This window comes from Polypterus senegalus, chromosome 4 (genome assembly GCF_016835505.1).
Source record: "Polypterus senegalus isolate Bchr_013 chromosome 4, ASM1683550v1, whole genome shotgun sequence".
In the NCBI taxonomy this organism is placed as follows: Eukaryota; Metazoa; Chordata; class Cladistia; order Polypteriformes; family Polypteridae; genus Polypterus; species Polypterus senegalus.
Genome location: NC_053157.1, coordinates 121,500,286 through 121,524,378, shown reverse-complemented (window position 1 = coordinate 121,524,378; position 24,093 = coordinate 121,500,286). Strand labels below are relative to the sequence as shown.

Below are 24,093 nucleotides of genomic sequence, written 5' to 3'. Positions count from 1 at the left end.
ATTTCAAAATCACATACAGTACTGTACTTAGAGTAGATGGATTTTTAGACTCACTTGACATCGGGGCTACATAAAAAGGAAGCCCATCCCATTAGAAGCCTAGATAGACAGATAGATACTTTATTAATCCCAAGGGGAAATTCATATAATCCAGCAGCATCATACTGATACAAAAAGGTATCTAGGGTTCAAGGATAGGACTTAGCATCGAATGGAATGCAGGTCCAGTACATGAAACAGATACACTTGTGTACAAACCCATTCACATTTATAGCAGGACAATCTAAATGTTTTGTTAAACCTTAGGCTTGCAGAATGAAATTAGTGAACTGGTGTCAGTATCAACGGGCCTAAATGCTTTCTGGTGAATATAACTGAAATGTGGGCAACTAAGTCAAAGGCTGACTTTTACATAAACATTATTTCTTTTTTATCCAGATTTCTTCAGTCAATAGGAACTCTTTACTGTAGTTCTCCAAAAACCTAGGAAAGGCTGAGCAGCCAAAAATAATGCAACAGGTGCCGATTTTCAATTTTTTTAATTCATTGTAGCATCCATTTTCCAAACATTTTTTCCACTATTTAGCTGGAGTAACAACAACAATATTAGGCAATAACCAGGCCTCAGTGGAATGGCAGTGTGTTAAAGAGCACACTCACACTCATATTGTGCCCTCCATAATGTTTGGGACAAAAACACATTTTTCCTTGGTTTACCACTCTGCCCCATGGTTTAAAATTACAAATCAAACAACTCAGATGTGATTAAAGTGCTAGTGCAGACTTTCATTTAAGAATATTTGCGTGCATTTCCGTCACACCATGTACAAATGACAACATTCTTTCTACATGGTCCCCCCATTTCAGTGCACCATAATGTTTGGGGGACAGCACGGTGGCGTAGTGGGTAGCGCTGCTGCTTCACACTTAGGAGACCTGGGTTCACTTTTTGGGTCCTCCCTGTATGGAGTTTGCATGTTCTCCCCGTATCTGCATGGGTTTCCTCTGGGTGCTCCGGTTTCCTCTCACAGTCCAAAGACATGCAGGTTAGGTGCATTGGCGATCTTAAATTGTCCCTAGTGGGTGAGTGTGTATGCACGCCCTGTGGTGGGCTGGCACCATGCCCAGGGTTTGTTTCCTGCCTTGCGCCCTGTGTTGGCTGGAATTGGCTCTAGCAGACCCCCGTGACCCTGTAGTTAGGATATAGCAGGTTGGATAATGGATGGATGAATAATGTTTGGGGCAATTGGCATCCCAGGTGTTTGTGGTTACTCGGGTGTGTTTCATTGCTTCATAAAATACCTCGGCTTGCTTCTATCCTTTAGAGTTGGTAGTTGTCATTTTTCAGCATGACAAGAGCTATGCTAATGAAAGACAAAGAAGCCATTATGAGGCTGAAAAACAAGAATAAAACCATTAGAGTCATCAGTAAAACCTTAGGATTGCCTAAATCAACTGTCTGGAATATCATTATGAAGAAAGAAAGCTCTGGTGAGCTCAATAATCACAAAGGGACTGGTAGGCTAAGGAAGACCTCCACTGCTGATGACAGAAAAATCATCATTCTGGTTAAAATAAAAGCCCCAAACAGCTGTCCGACAGATCAGAAACAGTCTTCAGGAGGTAGATTGTGTCAGAGACGACTATCTGCAGAAATCTTCATGAACAAAAATACAGAGGGCACACTGCAGGATGCAAACCACTAATTAGCCCAAAAAACAGGATGGCCATATTATAGTTTATGAAAAAGTACTTAAAAGAGCCTGCAAATTTCTGAAAGAAGGTCTTTGTAAAGACAAGACAAAGATGAACCTGCATCTGAGTCATGACAAGAGTAAAGTGTGAAGACGAAAATGAACTGCCCAATATCCAAAGCATACCACCTCATCTGTTAAACATAGTTGTGGGAGGCACACTTATCTTTATTGATGATGGAAGTGCTGACGGTAGTCGAACAATGAATTCTAAGGTGTATAGAAACATCTTATCTGCCCAGGTTCCAGTAAATGCCTCCAAATTCGTTAAATGGCACTTCATCCAACAGAACAATAATGATTCTGGACATACTGCTAATGCAACACAGGAGTTTTTCAAAGCTAAAAAAATGGAAAATTCCAGTCACTCGATTTGAATTTCCAAACATGCTTTTTCTGCGCATGCCTTCCATATGCTGAAGAGAAAACATAAGTGTGCTCTGTCTCATTCCTAATGTCTTTAACGAGTTCCTTGAGTTTGCTGTCATTAAAGGAGAAATTGTTGTCCTGGCACCACAGTGTCAGGAGGAAATTGCCTCTCTGTAAGCCCATTCATCATTGTTGAAAATCAGGCTGATAATGGTGGTATAATAGGCACATCTTGGAGCTTGAAGAAGCTTGTAGTAAATTTAATAGTACTGCAGTACTTTATGAACATGACTTTGGTATGGCAGTGTGCCAGGATGGTACGAAGTATAAGGAATGTGGTCTTCTTTGTGGACTGGTTGTGACAACATGCATACTGGAGGTGGTCCAGACTATTTTGAAAATGCTGTCTATTGTTTCCCAAACATTTAATCACAATGTGAGTGCCACTTGTAGATATTCAGCAGCCCTCATTTATTTTCTTCGACACCAAGATAGTCATAATTATGTTTTTGAAGCAGATGAGGACCATAGATTCTCACAGTGAGCCCTTAAAGATGTCACTGAATACAACACAGCTTTTTAAAATTTACCCTTAAAACCCCATCTGGACACCATGTTTTAGGAATGTTGATTTGTTTAGCAAGTTGTTTTATGCCATCCACAGAAAAAAAGAAGGACGAATCATGCACATAACTCAGATTTATTACAGGTGAGATTTTTTTGAAATCCTCTGTTAAAATGATGTAATTTGGGACAAAGAAGGCAAATTAAGCAGTGGGTTCTATAGGATCTACAACAGACTAGCATTATTAAAACTTGCCCACTCAGTGGGCCTCCGTGATCTGAGAGTATTAACTAAATTGTATAAGGTGGCATTTTACAAATTGCATTTTTTTTTTCAGAATCATTTGAGCAAATGTCTCAGGAAAGAGTACATATTATGTAACTGAGTAACTTCTTTGTGAAAGTACTGCTCTTTTATTACTAATAATCACAGTCAGTGCATTATTTAAAACTGAAATTTAGAATGATTTATAGCAAATCTTCGATAACAACTAGGCTGACCCGCCTTTTAAGGCGACCGACTTTTAAGTTGACCACTTCTTAAGGCAATTCAATATGTAGATCAATTTGATATTTTATACAAACTCATTAATTTGGTTATATTGCATTTGAGCGGTATTACTTTAATACTCGTAGTTTCTGTTATTTTTGTGATGAAATTTAAACTTTTTTTCTATATTGAGGTCGCCCTTTTGAACCCCCCTGATATTTACTACGTGGTGAGGCATTTGTACTCCATCAACATTAATTATTTCCAGAGACATAATTTTGTCTATTTTTCCAGCGCATCGCGCACAAAAGCAAGGGAACGATGGGAGCACCAGAACTCTGCTCACATCATGTTGCTTCGTACCGCAAGCTGCAAGTAGTAAGTCTGTGATAAGCGGAATACCGCTATGTTTTCCACTCACGGGACGGAAGGACAATCCCAACCGCTTATATATAGTAAGAAAGAAGAAGAAGATATCGCACAGTCTGGAGTACAAAATCATCTTTTACCTGGAAAAACGAAACTACAAATCCCATCGTGCATTGCAAAATGGACAGGGCGTGTGTGAAACTCCGCACCTGCATAGCACTCATGGGACGGAAGGACAATCCTGACCGCTTTTATATAGAAGGATACTCCTGTCAGGTTTTTCAGTTGCAAAATGGACCCACTAAAATGGAACAATATTTTCTTCAAAATATATATTTTAAAAAAGCAGTTTATTATTTTACATAGAAAAATAAACTGATTATGTTCATGAAATGTAAAAATAATACATCCACCTTTTAATTTCTTGAAAGTTATGTTGATCATACTGTATATGAAATATGGACATGTTTGTTACTAGCTGTTCTCAACATATAAGGAAGGAGTGCAGCTGTGATCTGTTTTTAATTTTGTTAAATTGTATAAATAATCGTCAGCAGTCAGTTTTGCCCTCCAGTGAGACTCAAGTCAGGTACAGCTTTGTTAATGTTAGCACACAGTATAGAGTTCCACTCATGTTCTCCTCATTTCAGGCTCAGTAGAAGTGAGTAAAGGTGCAATGTGATCTTTATTCTGGCTTTAAAAAAATGTTTACAATTGTGTATTCTTCTAGGGCAAAATTATTCAGGAGAATACAAAATGTCAATTGAGAACTTACCAGTCCTGCCTCTTTAACCATGTCCGAGTGAGTGAGCCATTTGTGTGCTTAGACTCCTAAGGGCTGTGGTACAAAATCCATAATTGTGCAGAGTCATTCAGAGTGTGACAGAGGCCAGTGCAGTGAATTGGAAAGCTTTCTCTGAAAAGTAGTAATAAAATACTGTATATATGTTAAAATTACTGAAATAATAACACAAATGATCTGAATTTCTTACTTGGACAAAACTGAGTGAACATTCATAAAACATTAATAAATTTTACAGCAGAGTTTTGATTTTACTTACCTCCATAATGTTTGGGACAAAGATACATTTTTCCTTGATCTACCCCTCGGATCCACAATTTAAAATTACAAATCAAACAACTCAGATGTCATCAAAGTGTAAATTGCAGGTTTTCATTTAAGAACATTTGCATATGTTTCAGTCTCAGGGCACCATACTGTTTAGGATACAGCAATGACCAGTCCATTAAAGCAGTCGTAATTAGTACTTTGTTGCATTTCCCTTTCATGCAATGACTGCTTGAAGTCTACAATTCATAGACATCACCAGGTGATGAGTGCTGAGTATCTGGTGGTGCTCTGCCAAGCCTCAAATGCTGCCATCTTCAGCTTCTGCTAGTTTTGGGGGCTTGTTTTCTCTTCAGCATATGGAAGGCATGCTCAATTGGATTTAAATTGAGTGCCTGGGTTGGCTATCTGCTCTGTTCTCTTAGCAGTATGTTGGGGATCATTATCTTCTTATATGATGAAGTGCTTTTCAATGTGTTTGGAGGCATTTACTGGAACTGAGCAGATAAGAAGTTTCCATACACCTCAGAATTCATTGTGCAACTACTGTCAGCAGTTCCATCATCAATGAAAATATTTGTGTCAGTATATGTGACAGCCATAGCACCCCCACCACCATGTTTAACAGATGAGGTGGTATCCTATGGACCTTGAACAGTTCCTTTTTGCCTCCACACTTTGCTCTTGCTGTCACTGTAACTTAGGTTCATCTTTGTCTCGTCTGTCCACAAGTCCTTCTTCCAGAATTCTGCAGGCTCTTTTAAGTTCTTTTATTCAAACTCTAATCTGGTCATTGTGTTTTTGTGGCTAATTAGTGGTCTGCATCTTGCTGTATTGTATAAAATTGAATTCATATGTTTTGGTTTATATAGGAATACGTATTTAATACAGTAATTTGTAAAGTTCTATTAAGATGCTTTAATGCAGTGAGGTCATGAAAATAACTAATTGTCTTGACAATTAAAATTTATGGGCAGCACGGTGGCACAGTATTAAAGCTTCTGTCTTGCAATAAGGCCAGGGTTTGCATTCCAGGTACTCACTGCATGGAGTCAGCATGTTCTCCCTGTGTCAGTGAGGGTTTCCTCCCTCAGCCCAAAAATGTGCAGATCATGTGCATTGACATGAACCATGCTTCTACCAAACTCTCTTGCATACATCTTTTGTCAATTTCTTTTTGGAAATATGAAAACCTTTCCTTAGAAATTCAGATTCTGATTTTGCATAGTTGTTAAAAGTAGATTTGTCTGGTCTGTTTGTGTACCATGCGCAAATTTTTTCCCGAAAATTAGCATTAGAAAATCAGGTGCACGTCATGCACGAGGAAATGTAATTCTGTAATGTTTACTTCTTCTGCTTGGGCTTGCTCTCTCGCTCGCGCTCTCTCTCTCTCTCTTGCTCGTTTACTCATGCACTCGCGGTCTCTCTCTCTCTCGCTCGCTCGCTTGCTCATGCACTCGCGGTCATATAACCCTAACCCTAACGATATTGTTTTTGAATCAGTTTGCCGTCGTCATTCAGCATGGATAGTAGCAAGCGTTTACGCTCCTTCACGGCGGGAGAGAAACTAAAAGTGATTTTGGAAGCAGAGAAGATAGGAAATTGGGTAGCAGGTAGCAAGTATGGTGTTCCAGAGTCATGTGTTCGAATTTGGGGACGGAAGAAAGAAAAACTTTTGTCATGCAACAAAAACAAGTGCATTTCGCGGAAAACGTGCTCTAAATGCTTCCTATACAATCACAATGCGCGTCGTACACGGGGCAAAACAATTTTCGTGATTTTCTTTGTAAAAATTATGGTGCGCATCTTACACGAGGGTGCGTGGTACACGAGTAAAAACTAGTAGGTAGCCTACATATGATATATTCTTATTTCTTGAAGCATCTCTGGATTATATCGCTGTGTACTTTAAAAAAAAAAAAGTTGAATATGACTTAAAAAAATATATCCATTCATTCATATTTCCATTTTCTAAGCCTGCTTTTTGCGATATGGGTTCAAGCTGGGCCAAGTGTGTCTTTGTGGCTTCTGGAATAAGGCAAAGACCAACACTGGTTTAGGGCATAACACACTAGTCACCAGCTATCCTAACCTTCTCATCTTTTGAATTTACCAACAAACCCACAAGGTGAAAGCGCAAACTTCACACTGAGTGAACTTGGCAAGCTGGGATTTGAATTAAATTACAAGTCCTTTTTCCACACTCAATTTCAATTATAAGGTAGAATTGTGGAGCGACGGTAATTGAATATTTATGACAGTTAATCACTGTGCCAGCATGCTACCCATTACAACTGTAGTGCATGCTAATGGTATTCAGTGTGTGAGCATGTTCCATGTTCTGCATGTATCCATGAAACAGGACATCTGAAATACTGACACTCTTCCTTAGTTAAATTGGTTATGCTATGTGTCTCTGCAGTACGTACATGTCAGGATTAGAAAGATGAGGTTCAGTATTTGATTCCAAGTGGGGTACCATTTGCATCACACAGTAGGGGGGAAACTAAGTCTTGTTTACAGTATACAGTAAACTGTTTGTATCAGGTACACTTAACAGGTTTAACACTGTGAATGAAGCTGAAGCATGTTTTATATGTCTCTTAACAGATGATAGTACTAGTACTCTAATGACACTTTTGGGCCACATTTCCATCATGATTAAAGAAACAAAAGGTGAAATTGAAAAAATGCATGAGAATTAAGTTGGAATTCTTTCCAGGAGTGACAAAGCAAATTTCAAATCTGTGTAATAAAAATGTTTGTAATGTATGGTTCTATGAGCGTGCATGTACATAAATACTTAAATGTATCATGGTGTAGTGAATGTCAAACTCGCCAACATTAGTGTGTCATGAACAACAGCCTACGTACCTAAATACAAGTGTCACCGTTAATACCCAACAAAGGTTCTCAGATGGGTTAAAAAAATCAACAGTGTTTCCTTGGTGCCAGCAGACTGAGTGATATGACAATGCCTGGCTACCCGTGTCACAGATGCATTAAGGCAGTGTACAAACCGGTGAAGATGAATTGCTTTTAGCACAAAATAAGGTAGTACAGTTTCAGAGTTTTAAGGAGCACTAACTCTAGACAAATGGATTGCAAAAACATCAGGTGGTCAAATGAATCCATGATGGCTAGAATATAAAAGGGGAAAAAGCCGAAGAGTTCATAGATCTATTTCATGGGAAATCAGCATTGAAGGGTATCCATCCTCATTGAGGTGGCTGGGGCCTTTAATAAAAGTAAAGCAAAACTTAAGTGCCACTGCATATCTGAACATTGTTGCTGATCAAATGTCACTCTTCTGGTGTGTGCCCCATGCCAGAAAGCCAGGGAAATTAGATTTTTTTTTTTGTTTTGATTTGATATACAGTATTTTGTTAATCCACAAGGGGAAATTGTCTTTTGGCATAACCTTTGGAGGTCATAGCCCAGTGTCACCCATTGTTCAACACCCTGGGGCAATTTTCAGGTTAAGAGTGTTGCTCAAGAGCCCAACAGAGTAGGAGTTCTTCTGGCAGTAGTGGGATTTAAACGGGAAACCTTCCAGATACTGGCGCAGGTCCTTAGCCACACAGCCACCACTCAAATATGACAGAATTAAGCTTAATGCAGTGATTTTCCTGTTCACCAAAATTTAAATCCAGTGTAGCAGTTGAGAAATAAGATGGGACAAGCTTTTTAAAGTAGAGATTCCCCAGCAGCTAATGTCCCTATGTGTTCATATGGGTTCACATGTATCCTGGTCCTGTGATTTTCACTTTTTTTTTTTTGTGCAGTTCTTGCCATATACTATTCTGATAGTAAATGTCGGCACCAACTCACATTTTATTAACTGACCACCAAGCATGTGTGCATGCATGTACTTTACTTGTACGGATGTAAATATTTACTAGTCACCTAAAATAAATGCTTCTCTGCTAAATAGTAATGAAACAAAAATGTTTTCCCAAATAAACCTGGGGTAAATTCTTGAATATGTTGTTTAATTTTCTTTTGTTTCTTTCATATGACACCACAGTATAATACTTAGTTGTAAATTCTTTTCTGTGTGATGCTTTGAAGATCCTTATGGTTTTAAACACTTCATAAATGTTAGCATTGTGTATGTAACCACTTGCTATTTTGGTTTTCCCAAAGGCTCTGATGCGACCAGGAAGGATTGATCAAATAATCTATGTGCCTTTGCCAGATGAAGCCACACGGAGGGAAATTTTCAAATTACACTTGAGAAACATGCCTGTTTCTGAAGAAGTCTGCCTTGACAACCTGGTGAACTCAACAAAGAAATACTCTGGAGCTGAGGTATGCCTATCTTTTATTATACTTAAGAGATTATATTAAACATCAAATAAAAGTAGGTGAAAAATAAACACTACTGTTGGTTTCCAATCTCAAAATGCGCACAGCAGATAGTTGTGCTTCTGCTTTGGAGATCCATGAAGCTAGGCCGTGGATATTGCAATGCCTGAGCTTTGTACTTGTTACTGGTGGTCCACTGTTAATAGCCTACACTTTCCAACTATATTATTCATGTTTGTGTATCTTGATCTAAACCATAACATTGTTTATGTATTTGTGTTTAAGCATTGTAAAGGAGCTATATAAATAAATTGTACTGTTTTTATTATTAGTAGTAGTATATCCTAGCTCTTACACTTTCTAAATTCTTGTATAACTCTAGCCTCCTATAACACCTGAGTTTTGAACCCTTTTTGCCTATGCCTAATTTATTTTTTTTAAACCTTCCTCATTGTTATTGAGTATCTGTAAGTATGTATACTAACTTTGACTTTGTGTCTTTGTACCCTCTACTTACATAACTCCTTAGCATCTATCCCACTATTAAATTGCACAGTATACTAGTTTTGATGGCCTGCAACTTCAATAACAGTTGCCATTGCATAGTATTAACCTAAAAAGTATGAAACGGCTTTTTGTGACAGAAGAAATCAGCCCTGGACAGGCCTAGCATCACACTCAAGTGTTCTCTGGACACCTTTGTTTTCTTCATATTGTACCAGTTGTCATGGTATTCTTCAGTCTTAATCTAATGCATAACTGTCAGCATTTTTGAGCTTATGCTTTATTTAAATGTCCATAACAGAGTAATATTTTTTGAACTTGCAAATAAGTATTTCACTGTATGCTACAAACGTAGCAATACTATTATTTGTACTGCTACTTACAAAACTAATAGAATCAACAACATCTTATTAAACTTAAGTCAACTGTGAGTTAGGTACAGCATAATTCAACTACACTATCATAACTTATTTTGTGCTTTAATTACATAAAAACATAAGAAATTTGACAAACAAGAGGAGACCATTCAGTCCATAAAGCATGTTTGTGTAGCTAATAGCTACAGTAAGCAGTCCCAGTATCTTATCCAGCTTTTCTTAAAGGTTGTCAAGGATTCTTCTTCAACTACGTGGCTCAGTAGTTTGTTCCAGAGTCCCACAAATCTTTCCATTAAGAGGTGCCTCCAGGCTTCAGTCCTGAATTCAGTTCCCATTAAATTCGAGTATGTGATTCACCCTTAAACTGAAAGAATGGTACAGGATCTACTCTGTCAATGTCTTTCTGAATTTTGAAGATATGGATTAAGTCCCCAGGCAGTCTGCTCTGCTCGAGACTAAACAGGTTTAATTTTTTGACTCTGTCAGAGTACAAAGTGTCCCAAAGTCCTGGGATGCACCTGGTTGCTGTTTCCTTGCACAGCTTCAAGTGCTGTTACATCTTACATACAGCATGATGACCAGAACTGCACACAGTACTTCAGATGTGGTTTTACTAGTGCATTATATAGTCTTGAGCATAACATTCATTGACTTAAATTCAACAGTTTTTATGATATAACATAACCTTTTATTTGCCTTTCTAATCACTTCTGTACATTGCTTAGTCGATGATAATGCTATAAAAATTTAAACCCCTAAATCCTTTTCAGAGGTTGCTTCCTGTATGACAGTGTCGCCCATTTTGTGTTTATAATTGAAGTTCCTTTTGCCCACGTGTAACACTTTGCAGTTTTGTATATTAAACTGCATTTTCCAGGTGTTTTCCCAGTACTGAAGGTTGTCCGTTTTTGAATTCTTGTTGCTGCTTCCTCAGTGTCTGACATTCCTCCAATCATCTGCAAATTTGCCAAACTTTACTAATTTAAATTAGAAAAAGTAATGTTCAAAGGACAGACCCCAAATATTTGTTCATTATTAATTAGGTGAATTAGAACTGTTTTTTGGGATTTGACAACCGTGGCACATCTTACAGCTACATAAATCTAATGGACATTTTAAGCAAATAATTGCTTCACAGGTGCCACATACTAATTTGATTTCCTAACACTCTCAGCAAACTCATTCCATGCTTATAAACAGATCTAACTGTAAAAGAAAATCACTTCAGTGTTATTATTCAATGATTAAAATTTTCTCTTTGTAATTCTGTCCAGAGCTCCAAAGTCTGAGTTCCGATTCTAGCCCACAAGCATTTAGTCCATGTCATTATTAATTTTGTGCCAATAATTTACTTTGCTCCCATTAGGTAAAGTAATGCAGGTGTTGTTGATAGGTGAAGTAAAAGGTCCAGAATGCTGCTGCTCACTTATCAACTGGCTCTCGTAAGCGTAGCCATGTTTCACCAATACTGACCTCACTCCAATGGCATTTTGGTTTTTAGCCTCTTTAGTGCTACATTTTTTCTCAAAAAAACACATCCCGCATAGATTATTGTAACTCGCTGCTGGCAGGTGCCCCTTCTAATCTTATATCACAGCTCCAGCTTATTCAAAACTCGGCTGCAAGAGTCCTTACTCGAACCAGCAGCAGCGAGTACATCACACCCATCCTGCTCTGCCTTCACTGGCTCCCTGTGTCTTACAGAATCAAATATAAAATCCTACTAATAACCTACAAAGCCTTAAATAACCTCACGCCAAACTACATCAGTGACCTTCTCCATCACTATGTGCCTGTCTGCTCACAAAGGTCCTCTGATTCTGGTAATCTTGTTGTGCCCCACACTAATCTTCACTCCATGGGTGACAGGGCCTTCAGCTGTATAGCGCCCAGACTCTGGAATGACCAACCGAAATTAATCAGGTCAGCTGACTCCATGAATTCTTTTAAAAAACAACTCAAAACTCATCTGTTCAGGAAGGCTTTTAGCTCTACTTGACTTCATTCCCCTTCTCTCAGTTTACCTCTCTGTCAAGATGCTCATGTAACCTGCATGTGTGTGTTAGACCATCAATTATGTTGTCTGTTAGGCTTTCTCTGAATTTACTGTCTTAATCTTCTTTATTTATTTATTTGCTTTGTACTATGCTATATACTGTATACCCTGCCCGTTCTTTCTTATATTCTGTAAGTGCCTTGAGCATGGGAAAGGCACTATATAAATAAAATGTATTATTATTATTAAGTAAAAAAGGGTTGCATTTTTTGACTTAAAAAATTTAATTTTTATTAAACCTCATCTTTCTACTGTAAAACTTGCAAAACATTAAAAGTGCAAAATCAGAAGTGTAGAAAGCATAATACTAATACAATACATGTAATACTTATATAATAATATAATATACATTATAATATATAATAATATACAAATTTAATACATGATACAAATGATAACAATAATTAATAATAATAATTGCACAAAAGGCAAGTGACGCGATTCCTAGAATCACTTTCGGTTTCACTGACCATTTTAGTTTCACTGCCCCAAGACAGATTCACCTCTTCATCACTGCTGATGAGGGGCACTTCTTACGGGACGCCATTATGAGGCTAGGAGAAGATGCGTCTATACCGTTTCCCAGGTAACACTCGGGGCTGACGCTTACACAAGACACACCTATACCGTTTGCCTGAGTAACGTTCAGCACTAACACTGTTCACATTTTTACAGTCCGAGTAAACCTCGGGTCCGCGAAACGTGTCTATACAGTTGCCCAAGTGACACTCAGGTTTAACGCTAAGGAGGTCAAATGTTTGAATGGAACAGCCCTGTCTTACTTCTCGGAACATCTGGTATGTGCCACCAAGAGCACTGTGGTCTGCTTGCCACATGCTCTTAGTTGTGTTGAAGTTGAAGCAAAGAAGGGATTGGGGCTTTTTCAGTAGCTGCTCCTCTTCTTTGGAATGGCTTGCTTTATTATTTAAGGGCTGCCCCAACACTGGCCATTTTCAAATCATCATTAAAGACTTATCCCTTCTCACTGGCATTTGACCCTGCAAGAGGTCGACATTATGTTTGTATATGTTGGCTAATGTACATTTATGATTATAAATATATATGCATGGGTGTAGGTATTTGGAGTATCTTTTTTTGTAATGGTTGGTTATGTTTGCAGTTTTGTGATGTGTATATATATGTTGTTAATTTCTTCTTTTACCCTTTCTTCTATAGCACTTTGGTTCAGTTTTGGCTGTTGTAAAAGTGCTTTTTAAATAAAGTTTGGCTTGACTTTGACTTGACTTGACTTGACTTGAAGACACAGCTGAAGTGTCCTGGATTCAAAACATGACATTGGGTTGAGTTCTCTTGTTATTCCATTGTTGTGTATTCTCAGATTACTCCATTTCCTCCCACATTCCAAAGGCATTCAAGATTAGAATGACTGATGATTCTAAATTGGCTTTATTTGAATGAGTGAGACGTTTGATAGACACATCATTGATGGTTACTGCTTTGATTTATGCAACATTAGATTGAATTACACAGGTTTAAAAAGGAATGGTCACATTAATGTAACCACTTAATGAATGTATAAAAGCAAAATATGCTGTATTACAATTGCCTTAAACAAAAACAAAAAAAAAACCTGAGAGTACAGGCCACTTACATTTCACACAAAATTGAATTAGAAATTGAAAGGCCAATGACAGTGATTCATCATATCTCTAAAATGGTTAATGAATATGTAAAATTGCCCACTGCTGAGCTCTGTAAAAAAAGGCTGGCCTTGTAAATAGAATTCAGTAATTTATTGACCACAAGAAAACTCAAATGATTATTACAGAAATAAAATCATTACATGTTGGAATCAAAGTTACAGTGTAGGAAATCCCTAAATCGAACAGTTCAATAATATCACTACCATTTCTGTTTTTTCCGTAAATATGTTGTATTTTTGTAATAGGTCAAAAGGGTCAATATCAACCCACGCTATTTCCTCTCATTTCCTACCTCAATCAACATGTAAATTAAAGACTGAAATGTTGAAAGTATTTTAAGCTATGGTGCCAAAAGTGCAGATTGTATATAAAACAAAAGTCATCCTCCCCAACACCGAAAAAGATGCAATGAATGATACCAAATATAAAACGAATATCACTATTACTGACAGAGTTGAATTGGCGTACAGGTTAAATGTCTGAAAGAAATTGTAAGCTACGGAAAGATGGAGGTTTTCCTTAGGTAACAAATCAGTTCTGCCTTACCAGTAGAATGTGCAAATGTATCACAGCTCTGGGCAACCCATGATACCTTTGTTATGACGGGTCTGTAATAATCCACATTCTTTCTGCAACAGAAGTTAAACCATGGCAAAAGTTTCAGCTTGCTGCCTTTCTTTTGTTCCTTTGCTTGGCTATAGCAGCAAGATATGATGTTTCTATGTTAGTATCAGATGCAAATGATTATGCTAATAACCAGAGCCCCAAAATACAGCCTGTCTCAATATAACATTAAAGCAATTACCTCAAGAAAAAGTCTGAACTAATTAAAAGTAATAGCTCAGAAATTGTAACATCAAGGGGTCTGCGCCGGTAATCGTAAGGTTGCGGGTTCAAATCCCATAAACGCCAGAAGTGACTCTACTTCATTAAGCCCTTGAGCAAGGTCCTTAACCTGCAAATGGTTTGTCCTGGGTATGACGTTAATCTGCATCCAGCCCTGCAAATAGCACTTCCAACTTACAGGGAAAACATGGGGGATGGTGGCAGGATTGAGACACCCGCCACCATTAAAAAACTCACACTGTTCCAGTGTGGTGATGAGCTGTTACCTATTGCACTCAGGTCCCTATCCAAGTGGTTTGTCCTATGGTGGGTGTGGCAATGTGCTATCAGCGCATGCTCCCAACTACAGCTGAAAGAAGCAAAATAAGCATTGTAAAGAAATACTATAAGATGCTTTACTCATCCCCTGCGATGGACTGGCACCCTATCCAGGGTTTGTTCATGCCTTGCACTCTATACTAGCTGGGATAGGTTCCAGTATCTCCCCACGACCCTGTTCAGGACTAAGTGGGTTTGTAAATGACTGACTGGCTTTACTCATTGTAATATAGGGAAAATTCTATTTGTTTTTTCTTTTTAAGTACTGTATTTCTATAAATACCACAGCTCCAAGCATCACATATAGGCGAGCAGGATATATTCTTTTAAGTCTGTCAGTTCTTGGATGCTGATAAATGTCTAAAAATTGGAAAATCTGCAGGACCATCCTGCTGTCAAACAGAATTTTATAAAAAAATAAAAAAAATTCCGTTAAATTTTGTCCGTTATTGCTAGCTGTGTTCATAAAAGCCAGAGAGGAAAACCTGCTAACTGAAACACAGCGGCAGGTGTCAGTTCCTGTTTTCCCAAGAAAAATAAAAACCTTTTAGAATGTGTATTTTATAGCCCAATTTCCTTACTAAGCCCATGTAAAGATTTTGGACAAAGTTCTTACAAAAAGAACAGCAGAAGTATTTCCTGGATTTGTTAAATTCAGATAATTACTATTAAATCTTTGACATATGTTCACTGTAATATATATGCCCACAGCAAACAGAGCTTCCTAAGGTCTGGCTATCTTGGGATGCAGAAAAATCTTTTGACAGAATTCCACGGGGTTATTTATTTGCTGCATTACACAAATTTGGGATTAGGCCTAGAAGTCTGAGTTTATGTAAATAATGTAAAGTCTGATTTTTTTCAGTTTAGAATGTGGAAGCAGACAGGAGTGGCATTTCTCACCTATTTTGTCTGCCATTGATGTCATATCCCTGCTTTACTAACAGTTAGAAAACAAAATAGACACATTTCACAAGGGACAGCACAGAAGTTGTTTAGACTCTGGCAGGTATTCATTAATGTCTTTATTAAGGTAATCATGCATGATGATGGTAACCTTTTAGACACTTCAGTGTCTTTGAGTGACTACTTCATATTCATTTTTTTTCCATTTTTTGCTCTGTAGATGGTAAGTGATCTGATTTAAATAAGATTTAGAACTATATAAATATTGCTAAATTCTAAATTATTGAAATCAGTAAAGCTTAATACAATTTAAAAAAGAGATGCAAATATGCATGTTGACAATACACTATGCCATGGTTTTAACTATATGTCTGTTGTGGCTGGTGATAAACTAGGCAGATCACCCTCATGAATGTTGGGGCCACCAACCAGGTGAAATCCCTTTTATTGTTGAAACAAAAATAATGCGTACATGAAGGCACAACATAAAAGATGGCTGCATGAACAATGCTGTCCTTGAGCAGGCTTGTCAAATTGATAGGAGGCTCCATCCTCTCAAATGTTCAGGTCTTAAATAGACACGCCCCCTTCAAGTAGGACCCTTTGGGTCTGGAAGGAGCAGAGTTTGTGCCAGAAGTTCTGGGTGGGACTTGCCTTTCTCTGTGGGTGGTCTCACAGTGCTGCATGTAAAAGAAAAGAAGATGTAACCTACGAGTTAGGTGTTTATGATTATTAAAACATACAGTGGCCATCCACTTTATTGGGTACACTTGTTCAACTGCTTGTTAACGCAAATATCTAATCAACCAATCAAATGGCAGCAACTCGATGCATTTAGGCACATAGACATTGGTCAAGATGACCTGCTGAAGTTCAAACTGAGCATCAGAATGGGGACGAAAGGTGATTTAAGTGACTTTGAATGTGGCATGGTTGTTGGTGCCAGACGGGCTGGTCTGAGTATTTCAGAAACTGGTGATCTACTTGGATTTTCATGCTCAATCATCTGTAGGGTTTACAGAAAATACTCCAAAAAAGGGAAAATATCCACTGAGCTGCAGTTCTGTGGGCAAAAATGCGTTGTTGACAACACACGTCAGAGGAGAATGGCAGACTGGTTTAAGATGACAGAAAGGCAAAAGTTACTCAAATAACCACTCGTTACAACCAAGGTGTTCAGAAGAAAATCTCTGAATGCACAACACGTCAAACCTTGAAGAAGACGGTCTACAGGAGACCACACTGGGTTGCCACGCCTTTCAGCTAAGAACAGGCAACTTGAGTCTACAATTTGCATGGGTTCAACAAAATTGGACAACAGTAGATTGGCAAAACATTGCCAGGCCTGATGACTCTCTATTTATGCTGTGACATTTGGAGGGTAGGGTCAGAATTTAGCATCAACAACATGAAAGCATGGATCCATACTGGCTTTTATCAATGGTTCAGGTTGATGGTGATGGTGTAAAGGTGTGGGGGATATTTTCTTAGCACACTTTGGTCCCCTTAGCACCAATTGAGCATTGTTTAAGTGCCACAGCCTACCAGAGTATTGTTGCAGACCATGACCATTTCTTTATGACCACAGTGTACCCATTTTGTGATGGCTACATCCGGAATGGTAACGCACCATATCACAAAGCTCAGATCATCTTTGAACTTGAAAATTAGTTCACTGTACTCAGATGGCCTCCACAGTCACCAGATCACAATCCAAGAGAGCACCATTGGAATGTGGTGGAACAGAAGATTCACATCATGGATGTACAACTGACAAATCTGCAACAACTACGTAATGCTGTCATGTCAATATGTGCCAAAATACCTGAGGAATGTTTCCAGCACCTTGCGGAGAAGTAAAAAGAAAAGGAAACATTTTAATAATCACGTAACATGATTGACAATGTAATTGTTTTGTCATTGTCATGAGTGTTGCTGGCATGTGTACATATATACACACACACATATACTATGGGGTGCAAATACATTCATTTTCTGAATATATAAAGTTAGCGCTGGAATATATAAAGTCAAAACATGAATGTATAAAGTCATCGCTGGAATATATAAATTAAAACCTGAATATATAAAGTCAGCGTCGGAATATATAAAGTCAGCGCTGGAATATATAAAGTCAAAACCTGAATATATAAAGTCAGCGCTGGAATTTATAAAGTCATTCCTGATTATATAAAGTCAACATCGGAGTATATAAACTCACTCCTGAATATATAAAGTGAAAGTCAAAATCTATTGATTGAAACGACTCTGAACTGAACTAAGTTAACAAAAACGTATTCAGAAAAATAAATTAAAAAAACACTTTGTTTAATGTTTTGAAAATGATGCATGTGCCCTGCCCAGGATTGGTTCCTGCCTTGCGCCCAGTGTTGGCTAGGATTGGCTCCAGCAGACCTCCGTGACCGTGTGGTCGGATTCAATGGGTTGGGAAATGGATGGATATTCCAGCGCTGACTTTGTATATTCGACGCTGACTTTATATATTGAAGTTTTGACTTTATATATTGCAGCGCTTACTTTATATATTCCAGCGCTTACTTTATATATTCAGAAATATTCCAACGCCGTCTTTATATACTCAAGTTTTGACTTTATATATTTGGGAATGACTTTATATATTCAAGTTTTGACTTTATATATTCCGACAGTGACTTTATATAATCAAGGTTTGACTTTATATATTCGGGAATGACTTTATATATAAAAGTTTTGACTTTATATAGTTAAATTTAGTCATCATTGCATAACTTTTTCTTTACCATAGAAATTTAAAGACTAAATTCAACTTCCATTCCTAACAAAGATATTTCTGGCGACTAAATAGAACCCACTTATATCCAAATTTGAGCTATTGAGCTGTCGCCTGCCTGCCTGAATAAGTCACCCTCGCTTCGCTCTTACTTTTTTACCGTTCATTTAATCATGGCTAGTGGCGGAAAAATTATAAAATGGAAGGAGGATTACACTGAGTATGGCTTTACCAAAACAATTATTGATGGCGAATCGATTATTCATAAAGCTTCAATTGGTGATCTGTTTTTCTGTGTTAACCTCACATTTTTTCATACTTCTTCTCAAACCAAGGGGGTGCGAGGGTAAAATTAATCAGGAAGCACTGATCAATGTAATCGGTGTACCAGGAAATCATGCATTGACAGATGTTCCCCTTTGTTTGTAATGCAAAGTGTGATTAAATGCATTATTTTTTAACGCGTTATGGAGCACATTCATCAAAGCTTCTCAGCTGTGCTTGTGCTAAGAAAAGGAAACATTTTAAAAATAACGTAACATGATTGTCAATGTAACCTTTTGTAAGTAGTGCCTGGAGGTTTCAGTGTGGAGAAACTGTAGAGACAGCGTGTGTATGAACTTGTGGATTTTTCTGTGAGTATTTGGTGACAGCGTCACAAAGTCGCTTCTGTAACACTGTTTTAGCTGCGGAGCTCAGCTCAGAGCGAAATGAGGTGAATGGGAGGGGAGATGATGACGTCACTCCCCCACCTGCCTTAACTGTCAATCCCCAACAAACACAGTCTCTCGGAATTTGCATAAGCACAGCCCTTCACATGCAATTTTAACTTAGTTACAAAGTGATCAAAACTCTTGTTTATATCCTGAGTCCTCTCATTAAACTTGTATCCCGCATTACCCGTGGGCATGACAAACGCCAGCCGCAGCCTGTCTATGAACTTAATTTAAACTTTAGGTTTACACCTTGCTTTGTTTCCGAAGTAGCAGCACTCATGAATATGGTTGTATATGTCACTCGCTCGCTTCTTATTGTTTCGCTGCCTTCTCAATTATATAATGCATGTTTACTTCAGCGATTTTTGGAGCTCTTCCTGGTTTTCTACGCACTGCGTTGACAGTCAGTTCACATGATTACGTGGGAGGCGTAATGATGTCACACGAAACTCCGCCCCCCACGGCTTTCGAGCTCAACTCCATTACAGTAAATGGAGAAAATTAGCTTCCAGTTTTGACCATTACGTGTAGAATTTCGAAATGAAACCTGCACAACTTTTGTAAGTAAGCTGTAAGGAATGAGCCTGCCAAATTTCAGCCTTCTACCCACACGGGAACCTGGAGAATTAGTGATGAGTCAGTGAGTCAGTCAGTCAGTCAGTCAGTGAGGGCTTTGCCTTTTATTAGTATAGATATATATATACACATACATATATATCTACATATATATATATATATATATACTGTATATAGCAAAATCCCCGCGTATACCACGTTGTCAGTTCAGCAGTCCGGGTTGTAATATGACCAAGCTGTGCACTGAGATTACTTTTGAGAATGCAACATATAGTTTTGTCCAGGAGGAAAGCAATGTTACCTCAAATCAGTGGCAACCTTTTGTAGGGTGTGTCCCTGAGACTTATTAATTGTCACCGCGAAGCAGAGCCTTACTGGAAATTTGAGGCATTTGAATTGAAATGGGAGATCAGAGGGTATAACGGTGATGCGAGGAATACATTCAGAGTGTGGCGCTCTGCTGTTTTTTTGTGTAGCTGCCTTCACACAGCTTCTCCGCTGCTTTATAAACGAACGCCATATAAGACCATCGTTTCTCCTTGCTTCGCGGTTCTGTACTGTTTTATTGTTCGTTTATTACGATTCTTCTAGTTATTGTGTAGCTATTTGAGACTTACTATACTGTTCAGGTACCCATTTCCTTTATTTAATCCGCGGCTTGTACGCTATTTTTTGTTTGTTTATGATGATTAGAGATATTTATTGATTCCCTTCTTTAGCTGACTGCTTGCTCATATAAGGCGCTCCCCTGGCTTTTTGTGAAGCAGCCTTTACACAGCTTCTCCGCTGTTTTATAAACGAACGACATATAAAGCCATCCTCTTTCCTTGCTTTGCCAAGGAAGCTGCCGTTTTATTTAATCCACGGGTTCTCCGCTGTTTTATTGTTTGTTTATTACGATTATTATAGTTCTCTTTATATATCACGTTGTCAGTTCAGCACTCTGGTTGTAATATGACGAAGCTGCGTGAGCTCACTCTTGAGAATGCAACATATAGTTGTCCAGGAGAAAAGCAATCTTGCCTGAAATCAATGGCAACCTTTTGTTGGGTCTGTCCCTGAGACTTCTTACTTCTCATCGCGAAGCAGAGCCTTACTGGAAATTGGAGGCATCTGAATTGAAATGGGAGATCAGAGGGTGTAACGGGGATGCGAGGAATACATTGAGTGTGGAGAAACTCTAGAGACAGCTTGTGTATTAACTTGTGAATTTTTCTGTGAGTATTTGGTGGCAGCGTGACGAAGTTGCTAACGCAAGATCGCATTAGCTGGGGAGCTCAGCTCAGAGCACATTCTTTTCCCACCTTGTCAATTGTGTAATGCATTTTTTGAACAGGTTTGATGCATGGAAGTGATCACTCGTACTGCAGTCAGTCAGTTCACGTGACCTGCTCTCTTGTGTGATGTTATGATGTCCACGGCTTTATTTAATGTTAGCTAAGACCCGGCACTTAAAAGTTTGTCGCTACAGCAATTTTAACTCAGTTACAAAGTTATCCAAAGACTTGTTTATACCTTGTGTCTTCTCATTAAACTTGTATCTGGCAAATAAAGTATTCAGCGTTTTTCTTCAGCGCTTTGGGAGCTCTTCTTTCTTTTCCACGTACTGCGGTCACAGTCAGTTCACATGATTACGTGGGAGGCATGATGATGTCACACGCAGCTCCGCCCCCCACGTCAATCGAGCTAACGTCCATTACAGTATGTGGAGAAAAATAGGTTCCAATTATGACCATTAGGCGTAGAATTTTGAAATGAAACCTGCACAACTTTTGTAAGTAACCTGTAAGGAATGAGCCTGCCAAATTTCAGCCTTCTACCCACACGGGAACCTGGAGAATTAGTGATGAGTCAGTGAGTCAGTCAGTCAGTCAGTCAGTCAGTCAGTCAGTGAGGGCTTTGCCTTTTATTAGTATAGATCAGGATTATCATTTCTAAGCTGTAAAGAAGCAATTACTTTTCAATTGTCTGAGTTTACGCCAGTCATATAAAAAAACGTATGGATGCTCTTGAGTTTCGTAACTAATATTTATAGAAAAATGTTACTTATTCTCAAGCAGGCCAGAGGCTAAACCAAAATTGCCTCACCCTGTAAATTAGAAAGAAAACCTTGTTCACCTCATTCTTAACCAGTGAAAAGAGATACATCTATACTAATAAAAGGCAAAGCCCTCACTGACTGACTGACTGACTGACTCACTCATCACTAATTCTCCAACTTCCCGTGTAGGTAGAAGGCTGAAATTTGGCAGGCTTATTCCTTACAGCTTATGGGGCTCCTAATGGTGTACCCCCTAAACTGTATATATAGATAGGGGAAACCCCTCCTTACTATTTCTGCTACTTCCAATTTTCCCATGCTCATCCTTTACACTGTACTTACAAACGTTAAGTATGTTTCATTTCGTGTTGTGCCCCGTAATAAACTTTTGAAAATAACTTCTTCTTTTTGGCGGTTCTCACCATTACGCCATAAGGAAGTTTAGGAACTGAGCTCTCCTTTTGGCAGTTTCATTCCTTATTTCCATTAAAAGAGTATATATTTCACACACAAGGGTCACCCCCGGTCCCCCTTCCTTTTTCCACACGGCCGCTGGCCACACACCTACCACGTGGTTGGCTCCTTGCCTATATACATTAACGGCATCCCGTGCTCATGTGCCTCCTCACTCGCTTCCTTACTGTCCTCAGCTGTTCGTGCTCACTGCTGCCTTCTTCTTTACTCCACCACTTCAAGCCTGTTATTGTTTGCCTTGCTTCACATCTGCCTGCTGGTGACTCCTGCCTTTTTGTTTACTCCACCGCTTTACTACGAAACTTACAACCACCAAAACTTTGTAATGGCACCAGGCTTTAAATCGAATCTCTGCACAAGAACCTCATTGAGGCAACTGTCTTCACTGAAACAGGCTCTGAGAAGACTGTATTTATTCCTCGCATCCTTCTCATACCCTCTGACCTCCCATTCCAATTCAAACGCCTCCAATTTCCAGTAAGGGTCTGCTTCGCTATGACAATAAATGAGTAACAGGGCCAGACTCTAAAAAAGGTCGGCATTGACTTGACACAAGATTGCTTCTCACATAGCCAACCGTACGTTGTATGCTCAAGAGTAAGCTCAGCAGACATTTTACAGCCTGAGGGCTGAACTGTAAGCGTTGTTTACAAAGTGATCCTAACATCCTAAAAATGTGTATTTCTCATACACAACATTTACAATCATACTTATCATTCTCAATACTAAAATAAGCCTATGACAATTACATTGACAATCACGTTACGTTATTTTTAAAATGTTACCTTTTTTTTTTTCATAATTTCTTTAACACACTACTTCTCTGCTGCAAAGCGCGGGTATTTTGCTAGTTTGTAATAAAAGGGAAATCTGTATTTTTTGTTGCTGTTGTTGATATTTTCCTGTAATGCACCTTTGTTTAAAACCTGGGCTGTTGTGAATAATGGAAGCCAAGAATCAGTGTAAAACATTTGGAAGAGTTTTACATGGAAACAACTTTGTTCTTTAAAATGTTTATGTGTATAATGTGACGGCTATTCACTTTTCTACAGGTATGTTCTGACATTTGTCTTCACAGTTCAAATTCAGAGTTTGATAAAAGTATGCAACTCTCTTCCAGTTTTTCTTTGTGCTGTCTGCTGCCTTGTGATATCCACTGGAAAAGTGAAACCTTTCACTTCTATTTAGTAAGAAATATGCCAGTGTGTAAATATTGTAAATCTGAGACAAAGTCAGAGTGCTACAAAAACAGAAAATTTTGCACTGAAACCTATAGACATGCCAGTGTTTGATCAGATTGGCTCACAATGGGCTCACATTCTTTGGAATTACCGGAATGTGCTTTGCTTTTTTAAAGTGTAAACAGAACTTCCGCTCGCCTCACACATACTGTACCCAACTCAAATTCTGAGGTCTTATGCCAAAGGGATTCTCTCTATAAGGCTTTTACTCTTATCTAATAACTTAAATGTTTAACATGCCCAAGGCACTTCATTATTGCAATTATTTTAATTGCTTCTGACTTCATACTCACAAAGAGAAACCCCATATTTAGATCTATGGTATGCCTCTACATGCCAGCTTTTCTTTTGAGCTTTTGTATGTGTTTGAGCTTATGGTAAATGTTTAGTAAGTATGCAGCTCTTTAGCAGTATTCACTTGATGTGAACTGTGTAATGCTGTATGCAGATGCAGCCTTGTAGCTCAAGAGTAAACAAAATTGTCATGAATTTTCACAGATTTCCATCTATAGTTCTTGTACACATCTTCATAATGAATTAATCATTAAAGTTTGCAGTATGACAGGAGTAAAGTCTCCATATTCATAATTTTGTTTTTATATAACATAACAGTATGTATTCATCACTAATGTATAGTCCTGAACATAACTTTGCAGTCTGAATTTCTGAAAGATCCTCAGA

At 38.3% G+C, this 24,093-nt stretch overlaps 1 protein-coding gene across 2 annotated transcripts in view; it reads left to right on the top strand.

Annotated features, from left to right (window-relative positions):
• spata5 (spermatogenesis associated 5) overlaps nt 1-24,093 on the top strand; it is a 389,131-nt gene that overhangs the window by 305,782 nt on the left and 59,256 nt on the right. For both annotated transcript variants that reach the window (XM_039751220.1, XM_039751221.1), the window contains exon 15: nt 8,762-8,926. In XM_039751220.1, coding sequence (XP_039607154.1) covers nt 8,762-8,926 — 165 coding nt within the window. The remainder of the gene's footprint in view (nt 1-8,761; nt 8,927-24,093) is intronic.